Source organism: Polyodon spathula, chromosome 15, assembly GCF_017654505.1.
Source record: "Polyodon spathula isolate WHYD16114869_AA chromosome 15, ASM1765450v1, whole genome shotgun sequence".
In the NCBI taxonomy this organism is placed as follows: Eukaryota; Metazoa; Chordata; class Actinopteri; order Acipenseriformes; family Polyodontidae; genus Polyodon; species Polyodon spathula.
The window spans coordinates 2,761,793-2,785,109 of record NC_054548.1 but is presented as its reverse complement, the minus strand read 5'-3'; the positions used below and the strand labels follow the sequence as shown (position 1 = coordinate 2,785,109).

Genomic DNA, 23,317 nt, shown 5'->3' with positions numbered 1-23,317 from the left:
CATAGGGAAGCATTGTAAAGCACAGAGATGTGTGGTAAAGCATAGGGAAGCATTGCAAAGCACAGAGAGGTATGGTAAAGCATACGGAAACATTGTAAAGCCCAGAGAGGTGTAGTAAAGCATAGGGAAGCATTGTAAAGCACAGAGACGTGTGGTGAAGCATACGGAAGCATTGTAAAGCAAAGAGAGGTGTGGTAAAGCATAGGGAAACATTGTAAAGCACAGAGAGGTGTGGTAAAGCAAAAAAAAAACATGTCAAACTATGATATAATTGCAAAATTACCATGCAAATGTATGTAGTAAACTTTTAAAATGGCTGTATGAAGAACAGTGTAGGAAGTTGTATACATCTTTTAGTCACATTTAGTAAGTGCACAACAATGTCTTAAGATTGTGAACAGTGTATAAAGCTGTGAACAGTGCATGAAGCTGTGAACAGTGCATGAAGCTGTGAACAGTGCATGAAGCTGTGAACAGTGTATGAAGCTGTGAACAGTGCATGAAGCTATGAACAGTGCATGAAGCTGTGAACAGTGAATGAAGCTATGAACAGTGAATGAAGCTGTGAACACTGCATGAAGCTGTGAACAGTGTATGAAGCTATAAACACTGCATGAAGCTGTGAACAGTGCATGAAGCTGTGAACAGTGCATGAAGCTGTGAACAGTGTATGAAGCTGTGAACACTGCATGAAGCTGTGAACAGTGTATGAAGCTGTGAACAGTGCATGAAGCTGTGAACAGTGTATGAAGCTATAAACACTGCATGAAGCTGTGAATAGTGCATGAAGCTGTGAACAGTGCATGAAGCTGTGAACAGTGTATGAAGCTGTGAACAGTGTATGAAGCTCTGAACACTGCATGAAGCTGTGAACAGTGTATGAAGCTGTGAACAGTGTATGAAGCTCTGAACACTGCATGAAGCTGTGAACAGTGTATGAAGCTGTATAAAGCTTTTAATCACATTCAGTAAGTGCACAACAATGTCTTATGATCGTATGGTTGTATTTTCACAACAGCTTGTGTTCTTTAATGCTATGATGACATCAGCACAGGGTAGAATTACAACTGGCATGTATTTTTTAAAAACAGTTTGTGTTTTATTATATGTTTTATACTTTAAAGAAATGTGTTTGAAGGTGACCAGCAGTGAAAGTCTTTCAGAGTCAGCACATTTTAAGGGCTTAACATTTTGTTCAGCAATCGCTTCCTGCGCTGTAGGCTACTACTGTGTATTTGTACACAAAAAAACATATACAACAGCTTGAACATATACAGGAGGCTTCAGATGTGTATAGGGCCTACCTGTTAATTTGTTTATTTTGAAAAATATGTAATGAAACGTTAATGTCAGTTCATACAAACAGCAGCAGCAGCAAAAATATTACTACTATACTAACAACAACAATACTAATAAGACAACGCCATATTTTGTGAAAACGAATTTATGAATTGTATTTGAAACAAAAACACCTCAATTTGAAATTATGAAACAAAATACAAATGAGCAAATGGGTTGGTTTTTTAAGCAGACATTCTTTACAATTTGCCGGATTTCTGTATTTCTTTAAATTACGGTTTAATAGTGCTAAACAATATAATAAAGTGGAAACAAAAATAAAGAAAATAGTTTAGAATATTATTTTTAAAACATTAGTTGTTTTTAATTGTTTGCCACTTCTCTCATATAGCTTCATAATTTCAAATTCTTACATTATTTTTGGGCAACCGTTTCCTATAGGTTAGTGATATCAACATGACTGGGTAAAAAAAAAAAAAAAAAAAAGATCGGAACGGCTAATCGAATTAGTGTGCATCAATTTAAGGACAGTATACTTATTCAATATATTGAAGTTGTCGTGCTTGAACTCATGGGTTAAGCAATCTTTGAAATCGCCCTGGCATTGCTCAATATTGTTGCGGCCCGCTTATCTGCTGGTGCGGTCTCCGAGATAGCAGCACACGCCCAGCGGGGTGGCGGTTCATGGAGCTCACCTCTCAAAGCGGCTCCGCGGCGTCTCGCAGTGTCACATGCGCTGGCCGGTCACGAGTTTCATGGGGCCGGTGGCTGCCGCGACAGTCCCACATCTTAAGGTTAAAAAAAAAAAAATGTTCTCGTCCACTGTCACTTTTGTTTTAAATGGTAGGCATTATTATTATTATTATTATTAGAGAGATACCGCAGATTATCTGTCGATCTACAGCATCTGTCCTGTCAGCCTCTGTGCATGTCTTGAGTAAATATCCATATAGAACAACCATGAGAACCCCCAGGGTAAGGATTGATGTCTATTGGGAGCCTTGGGTTTAACACTGAACCCAGCAGACAGACCGGCGTGGTTCAGTGTGTGAATGGTCCTTTATAGAACCCAACCACAATGATGGTTCTGTTGAACGGCTGGTGTTCTAAACAGAACTCAAGCAGTAACCTTATTTTTTAAAACGTTTAGGAAGTGCTATCTGAAATAAAAATAAAAATAAATAAAACTTCCCTTTTCTAAACAGGCTTGTCCAGTGCCCAGTGGTTCACTATCGTCATTTCATTCAATTTCAAGCTGGTCCCAGAAAGGAATTTCTTTATTTCAGTGAATGTTGTCAGTGTGTTCGCTCATCTGCAGTCAGTTCAGATAAGGGAGATCCACAGTAAGCAGCACTGGACCGGCAGGGAAGCGATCACTAATCTTTCATTTTTTATATTGCACCCTGTGGCTAAACTCTTAAAGCAAGGCTGGCTTCAAATAAAAAGAGAAGTAACAGACATTTGCCAGCCAGCTACCAGTGTAAAATCAATCTGACAAACAAAGCAGGATGCATGCAGAGGATCTTGAGAACCTTGGAATGAGCATTCTGTTCTGACATGGCTTCACAAAATTCTTGAAAAATCACAAGTTCACTGTGCAGTGTTTACTTCCCTTTCTACACAGCTCTATAAGGGCTTTTGTCTGGAACTTCCACATTTAAATCAGCTCAACATTTTATCTATGTACAAAAAAACAAAAACATTTTCACCCTTTAATTTAAAACACAGAGGCAGATAGTAGACACACTCTAGAGCATCTTATTGGGATTTCATTGGGCGCTATTCACAGAACTGGTTTTTAAAGGACTGTTTACTGCTTTTTGAAAAGAGTTTACAAACTTTTTCTAGAATAAAGCTTTGAAAAATGAGAAATAATTGCTATCCTTCTCTAAACAGTTATTTTATTAATTCAGCAATTCTAAGGGAGGGAGGGTGTGTGTCTGTGTGGGGGTGCTATATAAAGTAGTCATTATGCAATGAACACAAATATAAGCTCTAGACTGAGGTGTAAAATACCCCGGAACCGAAAGGAGAAAGAGTCCGAGCTTGTTGGGGTTCTTCCCTATGGCCGGCCTGGCGCTCCTTATCGCTCATCTCGCCTATTGGAACTGCCTGGCTATACTGGGAAGGCCACCAGCAACAGAAACACGATGTTTGTTTTTGTGTTCTTTCAGCAGGAAGGGAGAATAGACAAATCGGCTACTGTTCAGCAACTGTCCCTCTAATCTATGGCTCCAAACGGTGATAAAAACCACACCTGACTGATAGGAGCGAAGTGGTTTGTACGAGCTGTCTCTCAAAGCAGTAAAGCTGTCCAAACCGTGCTGTGTTTCATGACCGATGGGTCTCGTAACGAGCACCGGGGTGACGTTCTGGAAACTGGGCAATCACGTACAGTCCGAGGCACCCAGGCGCTTTCTCGTGTTTAACAAGGCATTGTACAGCGTGAAGGAGTCATGCTTTTAAAATGAGTTACATTAAACAATGAACTGCTGCAGTGTTGAAATGTTGCGGGGTTTGTATATTCTGCGTATTCAATTAACAGTATGCACACACGCCTGCTGCACTGCAGCGCATTTAGAAAACATGAAAACATATTATTATTATTATTATTATTATTATTATTATTATTATTATTATTATTCAATAGATTAGATAACTTTTAATAAAGGGCTTTTTGGGAAAGAATGGGAAAAGATGTCCCTATAAAGTAGACAGCAATTTCAAAACACCAAGACAGTCGATCTCAAGCTAAATAAAGCAGCTAAATAAAACTATGTATCCCAGTCCTGCACTTCTGAAACGAATACAGCAAAGCTAGTGACACACAGCTGGGTTCGTTGATGCGTCACTGCTGGTTCTCACTGGTGTGTGTGTGTGTGTGTGTGTGTGTGTGTGTGTGTGTGTGTGTGTGTGTGTGTGTGTGTGTGTGTGAACACAAAGAAAGCTGAAATAAACAGCTTTCTTTGTGTTCGTTCAAACAGGTGTATTATTATTATTATTATTATTATTATTATTATTATTATTATTATTATTATTATTATTCAATAGATTAGATAATTTATCAGTGCGTTCATGAACGTAATTTTAGCTTTTTTTCATTGAACATTTTCTTTATTGTTTTATTAGAACACATATAATAATTAAGGCGCCTTGTTTCAAACTGAGTTCTAATCGAACGCACTGGATATTTGGTATTCTACATGCTTTAGAAAACCCTTTGCAAGCACTAAAGAAGCGATTAGGTGTTACAGCTGTGTCTCTCTGAAAAACCATTGCGTGGGCGAGCATCAAAACCCGCAATGTACAAATGCCAAGCAACTTGTCAATTGTGTGTGACTCTATTCGTATTGAATCCACAAGCAATAGACTGCCTATTGTTGATTTCTAATTAAATAATGACATGTCTATTAGTAAGTTATGCCCTAGCCATAATTGATTAATGGCTTTACTCTAAACAATCCAAGAATGCATTTATTTACGTATGTATTGTCTTGATGTGTATTTATGCATTTCATATTATAAAGACACGTAACAAACAAACAGAAACCAGATGATTCAATAAACTGAACGTACTCACACTTCTGTTTAATGAACCTGGGGGCTCGTGGGTCCGAAGCCGCTCCATGCAGTGCAGTTTGAGCACACGCCTTTCTCCACGGCGCTCCTCGCTGCATCCCCGAGATCATTTGCTGCCCTCTGCAGGCCTTGGGGTGTCACTGCAACGTAGACGACTAACTTGTATTCGAGATTTAGGAGATTTTTCTTTCTTTCTTTCTTTCTTTCTTTCTTTCTTTTCTTTTTTCTTTCTTTCTTTCTTTCTTTCTTTCTTTCTTTCTTTCTTTCTTTCTTTCTTGTACTTCTTTCTTTCTAACATGGTTTGTTATATAGTCTTATTTCGTGAGAAAAGTACAATACAATCTGTCACCTTGATAAGAATGAAATGACATCTATCTATCTATCTATCTATCTATCTATCTATCTATCTACATGTCGTTATTCTCCCTTACAATCCCAATAATAAATGAAAATGGCCATGGTTCAGGTAATGCTGGTCACTCCATACTCCAGACGATCTGTAGCCTACATGGAAGCATCGCATGCAATAGCTGGATTTATTTATGCTGGATCTATTAATCTATTTATGTGTGCTGTCATCTTGCTCTACTGTTCCCGGTGTTCGGGCTGGAGCGCAGCTCACCCCGGCCAGCGGCGGCTCGATCTGGACGCGCAACCCAAACTAGCTTTCATCGAGATCTGAAAGAGAACAGCGGCCAATTTGAGCTCAATCACAGAAACAGAAGCTGGCCGGTATGAGACGCTTCGATTTTATATTGAATTTAACTCTAGATTTGCCTGTTTTTACAGCCAGTATTTCCAGGGTTGTTTTGATTGATTATTTTATTTTCTTGTTAGACTGTGATGGTGAATAATGTCTGAATGCAATAAAACTGAAACCTTTCCAGCCTGCCTCAAGAATCCCATTGACGGTCTGAGGCGTTTAGCACATAGGATTGACTGACAGGGGCCGTGCGCACCCCTGATTGGCTGGATTCTGGCCCAGCTTCGGTGTCCCGATTAGCCGAGAGATCAGTGTATGCAAACGAGCCCTCCCCTCTCGCATTCCTCCGGAGCCCGCTTACAGTAAAAGTGACTTCATTTCCAGGCAATGTCATTCATATAGCGTGTGCACAGCGTAGAGAGAGAGAGAGAGAGAGAGAGGAGAGAGAGAGAGAGAGAGAGAGAGAGAGAGAGAGAGAGAGAGAGAGAGAGAGAGAGAGAGAGAGAGAGAGAGAGAGAGAGAGAGAGAGAGAGAGAGAGAGAGAGAGTTGAGCACGCAAGCAGCGTGTTCGGGTTTGCAGTGGAACCGAGTGACAGTAGAGAAATAGAAGAAATAGAAGCATTTTGTCAATCCCGGGGAATTACTTACACAAGAGAACCAGTGTCTGTGCTTCTATTGGGAAATCTGCGCTCTCTTTCTGGTGTAGATTTGCACCAACAGTGTTACTACTGTCAAGTGACCTAGCAGCACTATCACTATCAGCTCGGGACAGCGCACTGAGTTCGACTGGAGAGCTGAGACACCAGCTCCACTGCCTGCCTGCCCACCCAGACAAACTGTCACCTGTCTATTGTGGGGCGCAGGACCTTTCTCCTACATGCGCCTGCTGAGTTTGGACTCGTCTTCAGTGTTTAGTCTGCTATCTTTTCTCTGGAGAAGGATGCTGCAGCTTCCCTCGCCCTACCAACTGTTGCTTTATTAGTTTGTGAGTGTCTGTGCTCAGGGGGCTGTGTTGCGCCCTTCACCTGCTTGTTTCAGGAGTGTCTGTTCTTATTGACGAATGTGAAAGTGAATGCACCGCGCTTCCACCTGCTGTAGTTAACACGATCTGCCTGTGCGCTGTGTACAGGAAGCGGGGTTGGTTTCGTGGGCGATGCGCGACTTGGCAGTGACTCACCGCCTCGGTTGGTACTGAGAGCCTCTGTTCCTTTTTAAAGTTTCGCGAAGCGCTGCTGGGGATTTCAAGTTGAAGTGGTGCTGCTGTTGAGAGCACACGGCCAGCAAAACACCGCGGAAGAATACACCACCAAGGGTAACCAGGGTCCCCAGAGTGGTTTCAGATGCGGCTTCGTGTTTACGCGCCCCTCCTATGAACTTGAGAAAAGAGAGGGGTCTGCGAGGCGAGAACAACAGACAAAGCTGAACTTCGATGATATATTTGTAAACTGAAGAGTCGCTAGTTGACACTGCCAGTGTCGGGCGCTATCCTTCCTCTCCATCAAGCGGAATATACTACAGTAATGGTTTTCCTTTGGGACGCCAAATACGGTAGGATAGTGGCAGAGCTCTTTTACATTGCAGTTATCTGTTTATATCTCGTTAACCATAAGCTGGCAAGAGAGGACTACCAACTGTACATACCAATTAATAATGCATACAGAAATTAACACAAACATGCTTACACTACATACATACAGCTATGGCCAAACGTTACACCACCCTAGACTATGAACTCATTTTGCTTCAAAAAGTCCAATGAAACCTGCTGAATAATGTTACGTTAACATATTGAATTACATTGCTTATTGCTTCCGGTAGACCTTTGCGATATCGTGTTGTAGTTTCTTTGATTACACTATGTTAAATAAAATATGTAAATTATGTTCACATACCTGTAGTTAAAAAAGGGCGATGCAAAACTTTTGGCCGTAGATGTACACACACACACACAAGGATATATTTATAACTTTGTCTGTACCCCGTTCATTTCTAAATGAGCAACAGTTTAAAAGCAATGTCTTGGCAGGAGCCTCCGCGTGGTTGTCAGCTTTATAAATGAAAGCAACACATGAATGTACATTGAAGTCGCTGTTGTGGACTGTAGGGGATGATTTTTCTTTCAGATTTGTTTCGCATGAACTGCAAAATGTCCCCCAGCTGATACCTGAATGAGATCGTCGTGGTTTAAATAGTCACAGCTGAGGTGCGGTTATTGGGGTGTTGTTTGCTAAGTTAGTAACTGTTCACTGACTTCCAAAGTGTTCCTCTCTGGCACAAGTCTGTTAATAACCGATCACTTCCCCTAGCATTGCTCACTTGTTGACATTTTAACAATGTGTTGCTTTCGCCACAGATGCTGCCCCTGCGCGCAGGTTCACGCCGCCGTCCACCACTCTGAGCCCTGGCAAAATAAGCGAAGGCTTACCGCTGGGGGGGCAGGAGAACAGCGCTGCCCTGGTGGGGAAACTACGCATTACAGACCGGAGTGTGGTGGAGGTGCTGTCAGACCACCCCGGGGAGCTGGTCCGGACCGACAGCCCAAACTTTCTCTGCTCTGTCCTGCCGACACACTGGAGGTGCAACAAGACCCTGCCCATAGCTTTTAAGGTAAGACGTGCACTGTAATGCAATGTTTTTAAAATCTCCCATGCAACACACTTTAATGACATGTAACTCTTAAGATGTATGTTGCATTCTTTAAACATCTGCTTTCACGTGCATTTTAATCTTTGATCAATGCATGTCTAAAAGATGATTGAACTGTGTGTTTTTTTTTTTTTTTTTTGAAACTACAGATTTTCAAATGCACAGTAACGAGAATCCACTGGGTGGCGTTGTTCACCTGGAGCAGCTAACATTAACCTCCACAAAATAATCAGGCAATAATAAAATACAGTCCTTACTTGGTAATAGACGGAGATGTGATGGCCTGTTTTAGGAATCATGCCAGCTCTGCTGTGAGAGGGGACGGTCTGTGTCAGAACCTCTATAGTCCAGGAAGTGAAACAGCGCTTTTGCTGCACCGTTCTCTCTATATCGCGGGATTTATTCACTCAAAACCAGAGTGTGCGACAAAATCAAATCTCCAGCAACTGAAGCGCATTTCCTTTATAAAATAATAGTGGCTGCTATTTGGGTTTTACATTTGCACATTAGGTTTGTAAAATAGTTTTTGAGCTGATAAACGCAATGGGATGTTACAGCAGTGCTGTTAACCACGGTGCTCATTCATCCGCATCACCTTCCCTCGAATAGAATCATTCAGTATCACACGTTAATTTGTTTTTTGGCGGGTCACAGATAGTCCGAGGTCTATTCTTCATTTCTTGCATTTGTATTAATAATAATAATAATAATAATAATAATAATAATAATAATAATAATAATAATAATAATGCAGGCTAAACGAATATACTGTATTATTCTCCTAAAAGCCCATTTGCTATGCTAAAGAAATAATGTGGGTTGAATTAGATTTCGTGCGGGTTTCAATAGGCACTATTTATATACGAAGATATATTTCAGCTACATATTTGTAACGCATTTCACATTTCTAAAATAAGCAGAATAATAATCATAATAATAATCATCATCATCATCATCATAATAATAATAATAATAATAATAATAATAATAACATACATACATACATACATACATACATACATACATACATACATAAATACATACTTATATAAATAATTACTATAAAACAAATACAAATGAATGTCTGTATTTGGTTTTAAAGTCTCTCAAGATTTGATGTGTCGCTTCCTCTAAGCACAGTTCATATAGGCTGGCTTTAAATATAATTCGTTTTGTGCTTTAAAAAAAAAAAAAAAAAAAAAAAAAAAAAAACGCTTTCCGCTTTTTAAAACAGTAGTACACATCATTTTAAGATAGAGCAGATTTAGCTAATATGGGCATGCGATGGTTTTCTATGTTGCTTTTGTGTTAGTCCAGGACCTTTCTTTAATGTGTTTTCGCAAACAATGTCCATTGAACACACACACATATATATATATTCGTTATTGAACTAAATACAATCTTACATGTCGTGTTTCAAATGAAGATTTCCTTTAATATTAAACACAGCTGAAAGCCCGTTAGCGGCGATCTCGAAGTTTCTTTAAAAATAATAACAGCATGTTTGTAACGCTGTTGTCTCGCCGTGCCACTGTTTTCTTTACAAATGGACAAATATCAGCATCGCAGTCAGTAGGCCCTATATACATTTTATTAGCATGGTTATAACACGGAAACGCTTTTATTACAATATCGCAAATGAAGCCGATATCCTTATACATTACACGAATTTAGAGGCTTTAACTTTTCATTTTCAAAGGTTCCTGTACTAGTAAAACCATTGCTTAATAATAATAATAATAATAATAATAATAATAATAATAATAATAATAATAATAATGGGATTACAATCGAAATCTGTCAGTGGTTTAGTAATTTCGAGTTATTTTTTTAAATGTCTTGTTTAAAATGAGAAACGTTCCGGTTGTGCCAACCCTTTTACCGACATGTATAATATATATTTTTTTTTTTTTTACCGAGTTACCTTTACGGCCTAAGGGCAAACCAAAACAGAGTTATCGACGGCATTACAATGCAGCACAGTGTAAAACAAACACTGACATTTCGCAACATGCCCTGTTGTTAATGTTAATTAGGGATCTCCTCCTCATTGCAGCCCCTTAGACAGCGTAGGTCGTAAACGCGCGCGTGCAAGGTATTCAAGAATGCATTGCTTGATAAAGGCGTGTGGAGTTCACAATGCACAGCTTTTGCACAGTGCCAGGGTTGTTGTTTGCTATTTTCTTTTGAGTATTGTATTGCAGGTCATTCTCACTTCTGCGTGTTATATATAGTTTTGTTCCACGTTTGCTTGCGTGCAGTTTTGAATGCACATTCTGTTTGCAGCTGCTGTGCTGTGGATGATGTGCATTCTGAATGCTGTTTCTGCCCCATTGCTCCTTGAATTGGAATTAGTTTTTGTCATGCGTGCTATTGATTTGCTGCAAGACAAAGCAACAGAAATGTGCTCACCGTTTGTTTTCTTTTAATATTCTATATCTGATTCTAAGGCTATTGCTGAGTTATTACTGTCCAGGGGTTCACATCAGCATATTGTATTTGCTTTTGACATGTTAATACACAATCAATAGCTAATTGCTGATCTGCATACATTTATTAAAAACTGCTGCAGAAGTCTAAAATAGTTTTTAAAACGTTACCTTTATTTGCAAGGGGGATTTTCTAGAAAGGGGAAACTGGGTAATAACTTATTAACATTTCATTTCCTCTACATTCTATCTGACTGCTTGCATGCACTTGTGCAAACATGAACTACAGCAATCAAAGAATCCCACATTAAAACAAGCAGCCAGTCAGTCAGCCAGTCAGCCAGCACATGGACAGTCTGTGATTGAACCCTGTGTGTGTGTGTGTGGAGCAATGAACAGGGACTGCAAGTACAAGAGGAAGACAAGTAATTGTTCACAAGCTCCAGTAACCACCCCTTGCTTGTCGGCTCAGTGGCCTTGTTGCAATGACTGTTGTTCGGGCTTGTCAGTTTTGACATGGAGATTTTACGCATTGGAGAATTAGATTAGATCTTTTGCTTGTGGACACAATAACAGGATTGATGCTCCTTGATTCGCTCTGCTTTGAAGGTGGTGTTTGTCATACTTGAACATGGCTCTAAATCAGGGATTCTTCTGAACTGCTGGAGGCTAGAGCAATGGTGTCTGATGATGCACCCCCTGCAAGATCATCATCATCATCTTCTTCTTCTTCTTCTTCTTCTTCTTCTTCTTATTTGGGGAGGACGGTGTTGCTTAGTCTTGTAGAAAGATGTTTTGACTAAAATGTTTGTATAGCTTTGCTCTGATGTTTTAATTGAGAGTTTAGGGAATATATCATTATATTCTTGCTTGGCCTCCAGAGGGAAAGCTCTGACACTACACAGAATGTCCTGTAGATAATACAGATTAAGCCAGACTGCTGTGAACCTTGATTCATTTCTTTCTTGACCCCCTTTAACTGTAGCTCAGCTGGTACAGATAATGTAGGGGCTCTCTTCCTGACAGGGCCTCTATGCTATCTGCCCCCCAGGCTGTGTCTGTACTGTGTGTGTGTTACTGTACATTGTTAATTTGACCTCATGCATTGATGTTTGAATGTCACTATTCCAGTAACCCCATCTGTCTTGTGTTCTGCGCAGGTGGTTGGCCTGGGCGACGTTCCCGACGGCACGCTGGTCACGGTGATGGCAGGAAACGATGAGAATTACTCGGCAGAGCTGCGCAACGCCACGGCCGCCATGAAGAACCAGGTGGCCCGTTTTAACGACCTGAGATTCGTGGGGCGCAGCGGCAGAGGTGAGTGAGACCCTAAAATCCAGCCAGCACAGGTCCACAGCCTTCACTGCATTGCTCACCATTGAGAACACAGCAATGCCTTGTTTATCTGAATATCTATTCACTGCATTGCTCACCATTGAGAACACAGCAACGCCTTGTTTATCTGAATATCTATTCACTGCATTGCTCACCATTGAGAACACAGCAACACCTTGTTTATCTGAATATCTATTCACTGCATTGCTCACCATTGAGAACACAGCAATGCCTTGTTTATCTGAATATCTATTCACTGCATTGCTCACCATTGAGAACACAGCAACACCTTGTTTATCTGAATATTTAGATGGACTCAATTCAAATGAGTGGAAAGAGCATTGTCTTTCACACTGTTCAAAGAGACACCACAGTCAGAAGCACACAAACACAATCAAACCATTGCATTAACACAGATCGACACTAATTAATAACATTAGCTTTGACTGGCTGGGTGTCAGATATCCCATTAGCACAGGTTCATTAGCTGGAACCAGTACCATTTAATAACAGGCCATAATGTTTCTGAAGAAGGGAGCACATGCAAACAAACCAGGCTAAGCCAGCTCCCTGCCAAAGATGGAATTGGCAAACACATTAAGAAAACCCTATGGTTTGAATCCCTCTTGAGCCACTGAAGATATAGGCTGGCTGGACCCCTTTCCCTGGGGGATTTCAACGACCTGTACTGTAAAACTGGGTAGTAATAAGACCTTCTGACCTCACACCAGATGACACATCTAATCGCTTTCTTTAACTGTACCGTCCTGTAGAGCTTCTTGGTGCATGTGCGGTTTCTGTGCATGTGTGGTTTCTGTGCATACAGCGTGGTACTTAGGAGGTACCTAATGTGAAACCAGTGTTATTTGATAAGAATATGTATCAGATGCAAGAGTGCAGTAAGAGGAACTGCAGAGCTGAAAATATGTAACCCATATGTAAACCCATATGTAAGTATGTAAAATATGTAACCCTCGAAGATCCCTGCAATCAGAGATAGTGATCCTGGCAGGTGAAAGAGTGAGTAAGCGAGACATATTCATATTGAACGGCTGTGTCTCTCACAGACATTCTGCAGCAGGAGGCCAGTCTCCCTCGCTTGCTGCCTTGTTATTGGGATGTTGGGGGTCTGATACACCAGGGAATTCTCTTTGGGGGGCAGTTATACAGCATGCTACCAGAGAATCTCAGATAATCTCAGAGTCGGATTTCTTTCCCTCAGTTCGGGGGTGGCCCTGTAGTGACGCATGGGTATCACTCGGGTTTAATTTGTATGAATTAATTCCTTTAAATCACTTCAAGACAATCGCAATGAACCCTGCTTTGAGAACAAAAAAAAACAAAAAAGAGAGAAAAAATAAAAAAAAGAAAGGAAAAAGGAGGGAGAAAAAGGAAGAAAAAGAAAAGAAAAACGAAAAAAAACAGAAGAGAACAAAAAGAAGGTTTTAGAGAATTTTTTCTTTTCCTCTTTATTTCTCTTTTCAGAGGAAGAAAAAAAGAAAAACAAAAAAAGAACGTTTTTTTTTTCTTTTTTTCCTTTTTTTTTTTCTCTTTTTTTTTTTTTTTCTTTCTTTTTTCTTTTTTTTTTTTTTTGTTTCTCTTCTTTTTTTGGAGAATGGCTCCAATGTCTAAGGTAGATGTAAGGATGACAGATTACTATCGACATTCAAGAAGGTCCTTCGTTGCGTCCCTCGGCAGTGGAAGAGCTGGCATGGCTCCAGCAGGAGACAAGCTTCCTGCCATGGAGTCTGAGTGGAACAAGCATCTCCACAATCATCACAGCCTGAAGTGTGTTCGTCTGACCAGGCTTACTCTGCACGCGCTCGCATTTGTTGTATTTGTACAATTTTAGTGGCACTTACAAAGCTTTGACATACGTTTTTTTTAAGAAGAAATGTGTAATCAGGATGAAGGGGGCCTATTTTGAAGAACATGTTTTTCTGAGATAAATACTCCATGGGAAGAGTCGTAGTAGTAAAGATTCAGATATTGGTGCTTACTGTACTTACAGGGGGTTGTGAATCTTATTGTCCAAGTCTGTAATTGAACTTTGTTCTCTAGCTTCCCTGAATGAACTGACCGTGCCTTTACATTCTCTCAACAGGGAAAAGCTTCACACTGACCATCACAGTGTTTACAAACCCGCCACAAGTGGCCACGTACCACAGAGCCATCAAGATCACTGTGGATGGACCGCGGGAGCCAAGACGTGAGTACAACAGCCACGGGGAAACTCAAGAGACTAACCAGGAGCACAATACAAAAGCACAGTGACAAACACACACACACGCACTGTGAGGCGTGAGTGTATTAAATGGAATGTCCAGACAGTAATTTATGTGTACAGAAATAAAATCATTTATTTTTATTATCTATACACAACAAAATAATTAAATAACAAAATAAAACAAAATGGTGTGAGGGAAGGAGTGCAGGGGTGAAATCCAAAACAAACCGTGATGACTCGTCTTTAATCGTCTTCGTGGCGAACCATACATAAACAAAAAAAGACAAAAGAAATGTTAGTGTTTTCTGTTTTAAAAATCCCGCTGCAGCAAACCAGTCTCTCCCTCCACCCGTTACTCCTCCTATTTTACTTTCGGACCCCCCCGAACACAGTAGTACGTTCCCTTTAGTATGTAATGTCCCGCCTCTGTAGTCAGTGGAACACCAATCCCCAATTGACAAGTGTCCTTATCCTTCACTTGACTCCAGTGGCTGAAATTTACATACTCGTTCTTCCGCCCCTCACCAAGGTGCCGCCCCTCAAAAGATGACTTTTGCCATGGTCACGAGACGCACACGCACACGCACACACACACACACACACGCACACACACATATCTACAGATCTCAAAACAAACCATATACATTAGAAACCACTACAGACAGATCCTGGGTCACCTCTAGGCATGTCCTTCCCTTTATCCTGGCTTAAAGAAACATACAGGTGTCTTGCTAATGGGCCACTTTGCCTGTGTCTGAAATGCAGTCACAGAGCTCAGCCCTGCTCACCCCTGCTCCAGCATCAAAGACATGGAAAGGAGTTTGTATTTGAGAAGTGATTTCCTCACGATAGCTCCAGGGGAAGGAGAACAGAGAGATGGCAGGCAGGCAGGCAGGCGAGGGCACTGGTGACGGACCCCCTTCTTCTTGAGTCCCACAATCATTAATTCCCCTGCATGTGAGGTCTTCTCTACGGAGGGGGGAAAGAGATTGAACAGTGCATGGGCAGAGAGAGAGAGAGAGAGAGCAGCAATAGAAAAACCACAGCCTGCATTATCATTATTTCTAACCCAAATGATTTCTACTGCATGAGTAACCGCTGTGGGCTTTGTTGCAGTTTGTTTTATAATTTGTTTATAAGCCTGCATATCCCCCACTCATTATCCACCACTCGCTGCACGCTCTAAATAGGCCCCCCCTTGTGTTCCTCAGAGAGGTTAACGTCGCCCCCCACCCCCCTGTGTTTCCGCACGGCAGGGCACCGTCAGAAGCTGGAGGAGCAGGGGAAGCCCGGCAGCCTGGCGTTCTCGGAGCGGCTGAGCGAGCTGGAACAGCTGAGACGCACCGCCATGAGGGTCAGTCCACACCACAACCCCCGCCCAGCCCTCAACCACAGCACCCCCTTCACGGGACAGCCGCACAGCCAGATACAGGGTGAGTGAGCGTGAGAGAGAGAGGGGAGGAGGAGGGGAGAGAGAGAGGAGGAGAGGAGGATAGAGAGCGAGAGAGAGGGAAAGAGGAGGATAGAGTGAGAGAGAGAGGGGAAGAGAGAGAGGGGGGAGTGAGGAGGGGAGAGAGAGTGAGAGAGAGAGGGGAAGGAGGAGGGGAGAGAGTGAGAGAGGGGGAGAGAGAGAGAGAGAGAGGTGGGGGGGAGAGGAGGATGTGTCAAGCTACCCTTATCCTACACACTTCTTCACAGCAAGTGAAGAGCAAACAAGCACTTTGCCACACAGTAAACTATACACCATTCTGACTGTATGGAGCCAGGCACCCTGCAAACACACAGAGATCCTGAACGTCACAGAGCTGGAGCACTCCTGTTATGTTTCATGCTGTCAGGGGAAAGGTTGCTAGTGGTTTTGTTTGTTCTTTTACCGAAATACAGTATGCCAGTAACTGAAACCTTCCCAGACTGAACAGGTCCTGAGATCTAAGAACAAAACAAATAGAAAAATAAAGCAAGCCTTTTGTGCACAACTGCATGCCTGAGCAAGTTACAAACACGTGTCCTTAACCCTTCGTAGTACCATGAGAATGGGGGCAATGTAACACACCTGGATGCTGTAAGGGATAGTATTATATAGCTAATGTACTGACCTTGACTTACTGTAGTTTCCGTACTTGCGTCAAGTTCTTATCTGCTTGTGGATCAAGGTTTTGTCCTTATTGATGTCGGCAGCTGCATAATGTTCAGGTTTGAACAATACCAGAGGCGGGGCAACTAATCCGACGAACAGGAGCGACAACACTGTAATAACTGTTGTTAAGAGCGTTTGTGCGTTTTTTGGAGTTTTGTGCGATCCAGCACTAAGCTCTGGTAATACAACTGCGCTCAACCAGTGAAACACCGGCTTGAAGTTTCTGATTTCATCCTTGTATCTTCTTTATTTTATAAGGGGTGCAGATATAGATTTCACCCCACACTTACTTGAGGAGAAAGCCAACGCGTTTTTAATGATCTCAGCAGAAAGTGAAATAAAAAGTATAGTCATTTGACAGAAAGATTACAAAAAATAATTATATCTATATCCCCTTTGAGCTTGAAATAAAAAAAAAAAGAATGTATATGTATTTTTATGATAGATAGACAGATAGAGAGATAGATAGATAGATAGATAGATAGATAGATAGATAGATAGATAGATAGATTGATAGATCGATAGATCGTCCATAGCTCTAGCACCTGCTTTTACCCAATGTTACTTTTAAAATGGTAGTCTGAGTTTAGTGCTTCCCATGGTCTGTGAGCAGCTGCAGATTCTCAGTCTGCAGTACTGCATCAGAGAAATGTTTTAACTAGGTATCTTTATTCGTTTATTTAGGGGGGGGGGTCTATGTGTGTGTGGGTCTGTGTGTGTGGCTCTGTGTTTAGGTCTGTGTGTGTGGGGATTTGTGATTAGGTCTGTGTGTGTGGCTCTGTGTTTAGGTCTGTGTGTGTGTGGCTCTGTGTTTTGGTCTGTGTGTGTGGGTCTGTGTTCATTTCAGTTTCTTGGAGGAGCTCCTGGACTGGACTCTAACACCTGCCCAAGACAAAGGAAGCCTTGTTAGAAACACCCAGGCACTCTGCTGGCTTGGTGGGCCTCTGACTCTTATTTTCAAATTTAAAAAAGACTGGCCATATGACCCGATTGTGTACAAGATATCAGGGCTTTCAATTGTTGATTTGCACTTCCTCAATGTTAAATGTATTTTTACCACACCCCAAATACTGATACTTAAGCAGCTATTGCTAGTTGAGATGCGAGTGATAGTGCACCAAGCAAAGCAACTGGGCTTGTTAAGGGATACAGGTATCCTGCGTGAATCTGCCTCATGTTTATTCTTTAAGGTCTTGGCAGACAGCCAGTCATTGGGAAATGAGTTGAAAGATCACAGATGTATCTAATGTTTGTCAAGTCTTGTGTTATTCTTGAATCCTGGGTGTTTGTCAAGTCTTGTGTTATTCCTGAATCCTGGGCCTGTCTTTTTTCATTGCTTCCGGTCTGATAGCAGGCAGTCCGTTGGTGGGTAGCCTGCAGTGTTGACTCGCTCGCTAGCAGATGAAATGAGGGCATGATGGGAAGGGGCTCTTCCTGTCTGAATGACGGCTGTGTTCTGATCCCTTTCCCATAAATAGACGCTGGGTTTCGGCCAAAGGAAATGATTATTAAGTAATTCAAGACCTTTTTTTTGCTGTTGCTTGTATTGCCGACATGTCAAAGATTTAGAGCAGCTGCTTCAGCCTGTTTTAAAGTTCTTCCACAGCAGTTATGCAGTGTGGTTGTTGGGGTCCGGCTCTGTGTATGAGAGGGGCCGAGGTGCTGTACACTTCTGAAACAGAACAAGATCCTACTTCTGGATTCTTTGGTTTCATACGCTAGGATCCCTGTTTCTTTATTTCATTGGCTGGCCTAAGTTAAAAGCACTGAATTTTCGCCATTAAATTTGCTGGTTGTGAGAATTTACACACTGTATTCTCGATACTGTATGGAATTTGCTGTCTCTCAGATCACTGTTGCTCAATTCTCAATGGTTTAGAAGTGGCTGGTCCTAAAATCCTCTAGCCCAGCGATATCTGTTCAAATCCAAGGGTCAGTCTGATCTCTTGATCTGAATTGATACAAATGTAAATATTTGCATAGTTGAGAAGAGCCCTTCCTAGGACTTCACATATTGTATAGGCAGCAATATACCCTGGAGACACATACCCTTTCGAATCCTATTTGGTTCAAACAGTGGCCTTATTGAGACCGTGAACAGGCCCTTTCTACTTATAACTGTAGAACAGTCAAGCTTATAACAGAGTAATCTGGTGTACAATGCAGTAACCCATCCTTGTGTCCTGAGACTAAGCTGCCTGTGCGTATGTCTTACTCAGCCTACCTGATCTGGGGTGTGTGTGTGTATTCTTGTTTTCAGATTCCAGACAGATGCAGGCATCCCCTTCCTGGTCCTATGAGCAGTCGTACCCGTACCTGGGTCAAATCTCCACCCCGGCCGTCCACCCTGCCACCCCCATCTCCCCGGGCAGGGCCAGCGGCATGGCCTCCCTGACTGAGCTCTCCAGCAGGCTCTCTGGTAAGGCCAATGTGTAGAAGCATCACTGACCACCCCTGCAGAGCCAAGCCTCATTCCACAAGGCTAGCTTCCTTTACAGTGCTGTAGCAAATGGATGACCTTTTGCACTTCTGCTAAACAAGAGTTTTGCATCACCTAAGATTGAGACATAATTATATACATAGAAAAATATATATGAACATAATTTAAATATTTTCTTTAACATCTTGTAATCAAAGAAACTACAAAATGATATTGCTAAAGTTTACTGGAAGCCATAATAGCAATACAGTATTTCATGTTAGATTTAGAAATTCTCATTTCTCAATTTTTGCTTGATTAAACATGCTTGCTTGTGCTTGCCTCGGTGAGGCTCTGTTATCTAAGATCTGTTTTAACTCTTCTCCCAGCTGCTCCAGACCTGACAGCCTTCAGTGACCCCCGGATGGCTATCGAGAGGCAGTTTTCCACCCTTCCAGACAGCCGCTTCTCAGACCCCCGCATGCACTACCCGGGAGCCTTCACTTACACCCCTACTCCCGTCACCACGGGGATTGGGATCGGCATGTCAGCCATGAGCAGCGCTGCTCGCTACCACACCTACCTGCCTCCCCCCTACCCTGGAGCATCCTCGCAGGGGCAGACTGGTGCCTTCCAGACCAGCTCGCCCCCCTACCACCTCTACTACAGCACTTCCGCTGGCTCCTACCAGTTCTCCATGATGTCCGGGGGGGAGCGATCCCCACCACGCATCCTCCCTCCTTGCACCAATGCCTCCACCGGCTCGGCGCTGCTCCACCCCAACCTCCCCAGCCAGAGCGAAGGGGTGGAGGCCGAGGGGAGCCACAGCAACTCCCCCACCAACATGGCCGAGGCAGTGTGGCGGCCTTATTGAATCTGAGCAACTCCCTCACCAACATGGCCGAGGCAGTGTGGCAGCCTTTTTGAATCTGAGCAACTCCCTCACCAACATGGCGTAGGCAGTGTGGCAGCCTTATTGAATCTGAGCAACTCCCTCACCAAAATGGCTGAGACAGTACAGCGGCCTTATTGAATATGAACAACTCCTCCACCAACATGGCCGAGGCAGTATGGCGGCCTTATGGAATATGAACAACTCCCCCACCAACATGGCCGAGGCATTGTAGTGGCATTATTGAATCTGAGCAAGTCCCCCACCAACATGGCCGAGGCAGTGTGGCGGCCTTATTGAATATGAAATAAAAAATAAAAAAAACACAGAGATAAAATCAATGTTCGTTGCCACACTGATTTTCTTTTTTAATCAAAATATCTGTTGACTATGCAAGATATTTGAGAAAAGTTGTGTTTTTTATTATTATTATTATTATTATTATTATTATTATTATGGACCACTAAACATGTGGTGTAACGTAACTGGTTAAAAACTGTGAATGATTTACGTTCAGAAACGCTGTGAATAGATTTTTTTTGCATTTTTTCATGGGGATGTCATGTTTATTGGAAGCTCTCCTCCTCCTCCTCCTCCCCCCCCCGATGGTTTCCATGCTCCTCCTCAAGACCTGCTTGGCTTCACAAGGGCTGGACTGAGTTAGTTCCCGTTATTCTGTTTTTTAAGAACTTGGTATATATATATATATATATATATATATATATATATATATATATATATATATATATATATATATATAGATCCTCTTATTCTCAATCAATCAGTATCAATCATGTTTTTGATGAAAGTTTTTTTACATCAGAGCAGCATTTTACTTCTCTGTGTTACACTGTAATTTATACCAAATAAACTGTCACACAGACACACAAACTCACACACACACACACACACACACACACACACATATGTGTGTGATTGCAGTGAATAACATGTGGCATTACAAATTGTATGCAAATCGCTTTTTATTTTGGTTTGTTTGCGAACAACTTTTGTTGTTATGAAAAATACTTAGCCTGTTCCACGGTCAGCTTGTCAATGGGATTGTTCAAAGTGTACCTTTTGTATTTCATTGTTTAAAGGTTACTTTTTAAAAGCATCTGCTTTTCCAAAGTTGTTGTCTTCCTGTTGTATCTCTGTGACACCACCCGGCTGGCCAGAGAAGGACACAGCGCTCCAGAAGGGCTTGAATTGAGCTCAGGGTTTGGTTGGTTATTCTGCAGGGACCTCCAGCAGCTTGCTGGTTCATAGGGTAGATTTCTGCTCATCTAAGTCATTTCTGTAATACAGCATCTAACATCAACATACATCCCATAATACCAGAGAGACCTCCAGGATATCATGTCAATAACTATTATTTTGGCTGTCCCACCGAATAGTTTGGGGTTGTCTCCCGAAAGGTTATATCTTAAAATTAAAATGTTCCTACTACATTGTTTAAATGTATATTGAAAAACAATATGTTAAAGGTGGCGGATTTTCCTTAAAAATGTTCTCTGTAAATATGAAAATAAATATCCTAATCCATGAATGTGAACCCCTTTTAAATCTGAAATTAAGGAGTACAAAATAAGTACATTAAAAACCCTGATTTTAACAATGGAGCAAGCTGGAGTAGTTGTAAAATATGCTGAGAAAGATGAGTGGAGCATCACTCACTCTGTAGAGAGACACTGAGAAAGGGGAGTGGAGCAGCACTCTGTAGAGAGATGCTGAGAAAAGGGAGTGGAGCAGCACTCACTCTGTAGAGAGATGCTGAGAAAGGGGAGTGGAGCAGCACTCTGTAGAGAGATGCTGAGAAAGGGGAGTGGAGCAGCACTCACTGTGTAGAGAGATGCTGAGAAAGGGGAGTGGGGCAGCACTCACTCACTCTGTAGAGAGATGCTGAGAAAGGGGAGTGGAGCAGCACTCTGTAGAGTGTGCAATCAGATCTCCAGCTGTGTTAAGTGTTCAGTCTTTTCATTTCATTCTTTGTCAGACGCAAAGCCTGGGTCGATTGTAGCACTATTGAAGAACAATTCACAGAAGCAATATTGTAACAACTTGGGCACCCACACAATGGATGTTTTAGTGTTGGTTTTTGTTTTTGTTTGGAGCTGTTGGGTATCAATGTAGCCGTTACTGTATTCCTAACAGCCGGGTATTTCAAAGATTTGTATCTGCCTAGCTCGTGATGATGGATGGAATGTTTTTTAATTTATTTTGTTGGGGTTTTTTTTGTTTGTTTTTTAAATGAAAGCAGGGATATTGTATATTGCTGGTCAACACAAAGGAGCATTTGAAAAGCAGGGCTTTAAAAAGAAACCTTGTAGAAAATGTAAATGACAAGCAGGTCAGGGATGGGCTGCAGGCAGCGACCGGCTGGGACTTTATCACTGGTTTGATGTCTTACTTATCAGGACATTTTGTTGGTAACACATTCAAATAAGGGCCCTGAATTCCTTTGAATCCAGCGTGAACAGTTTAAGAATACCATTTGAATGCTAATATACATTTCATCAGCAGAACCAGAATAAATTCCAAAGGAAAAAAATATACATTAAAAAGCTGATATTCCAAAAGATATCAGATGGACAGGGAGAAAATATTTTAAAATGTTACCGTTCTTCACTTTGTTTCTGCTCCAAGACAAGATGTACAGTAGTTTTTATTTTCTTGTAAAGCTTGGATAGAGAAAATCCTTGTGTTAGTAATGACAGTGTGGTTTATTATTCTCACAGACATGTGACACAAAGTGACGTGGTTTTATATTTTTATACAGTTCCTGGTTTAGTCCGATAGGGACGAGATTCAAAATCTCATCTACTCTGTACCAATCTGTTGTTTTCAGGCCAGACGTGGATCTTAAGAGTTTAAAATCGGTGCCATGTGGCATTTCGAAGACGTCTCTCCCATCTTCCCTGGCAGGGCCCGCTGTGGAGCTGAGGACATGCAGGAATCCTAAACCGTAACGTGAAACCTCAGCTGGGTTATCAGCGAGATTAAGTTTATATTTAGTAATTTATTATTTATTTGATTTATTTGCATTTTGAATCTCTGACGCAAGCGAGATGAATGAGTGTCTGACCACCCTGACCACTCACCTCTACCCTCAACTCCTTGGCCTAGATTGGAACCGATTGTTTGTCTAATGTTCCTAGCGCTTTGTGGCCCGTTGTACAGGGCAGGCCCCTATCTGGATAACTCTCAATCCATCACAACAGACATTTGAAGTTTGTTCGGCTACTCAGGTCAAGGAGGTGCTGACTGGAATTAAAACACCCTGCAGTGCTGTAGTCGCTGTAGTCATAAAACAGTTAGTCGTGTTTGGACCCACAAACCAGGTTTCCCAGCCCACAGGAGCCTGCAGGGTTGCAGTGTGCTCCTTGTCACATCATGTGTGTCTCCCATTGTGGTAAAAGCTTCCAAGAGCAGAAGGAAAGTTTTTGCTGATATTTTGTTTGTGGTTGATGTGATTTATTTTGTTGACATGTATGTAAATAGCTCCACAGTGTAATTGTGTTATTGACCCTTATTACACAACACTTTGCTGTTTCACCTGGGTAACTAATTGCCTAATTGTGTTTCATTTTTTAAATATACTTTTCTGTTGTGTTGCTGAAATCCACTGGTGTCTGCTGTGTGTTTTTTTTT

General features: G+C 41.8%; 1 protein-coding gene across 3 annotated transcripts; it reads left to right on the top strand.

Moving 5' to 3' along the window:
• Positions 1-6,126: 6,126 nt before the first annotated feature.
• Positions 6,127-23,254, top strand: LOC121327982 (runt-related transcription factor 1-like). 3 transcript variants are annotated; one of them, XR_005951626.1, is made up of 8 exons: positions 6,129-7,129; positions 7,935-8,188; positions 11,817-11,973; positions 14,096-14,200; positions 15,475-15,651; positions 18,616-18,774; positions 19,164-20,325; positions 22,515-23,254. XR_005951626.1 is itself a non-coding variant. In XM_041272383.1 (7 exons), the coding sequence occupies exons 1-7, from the start codon at positions 7,102-7,104 to the stop codon at positions 19,646-19,648; spliced, it is 1,365 nt and encodes a 454-aa protein (XP_041128317.1). In that variant the 5' UTR covers positions 6,129-7,101; the 3' UTR covers positions 19,649-20,396. The 3 variants fall into 3 exon arrangements, 2 of the variants coding, with proteins under 2 accessions (XP_041128318.1, XP_041128317.1); XM_041272383.1 differs by lacking the exon at positions 22,515-23,254 and having other exon boundaries at positions 19,164-20,396; XM_041272384.1 differs by lacking the exons at positions 15,475-15,651; positions 22,515-23,254 and having other exon boundaries at positions 6,127-7,129; positions 19,164-20,398.
• The last annotated feature ends 63 nt before the right edge of the window (positions 23,255-23,317 follow it).

Excerpts from the sequence above, each read along its gene's own strand:
- LOC121327982 (XM_041272383.1), top strand. The coding sequence starts at position 7,102 with ATGGTTTTCCTTTGGGACGCCAAATACG. Across the intron at positions 15,652-18,615 it reads GCCGCACAGCCAGATACAGG|ATTCCAGACAGATGCAGGCA; the intron begins GTGAGTGAGCGT and ends TCTTGTTTTCAG. Across the intron at positions 18,775-19,163 it reads GCTCTCCAGCAGGCTCTCTG|CTGCTCCAGACCTGACAGCC; the intron begins GTAAGGCCAATG and ends CTCTTCTCCCAG.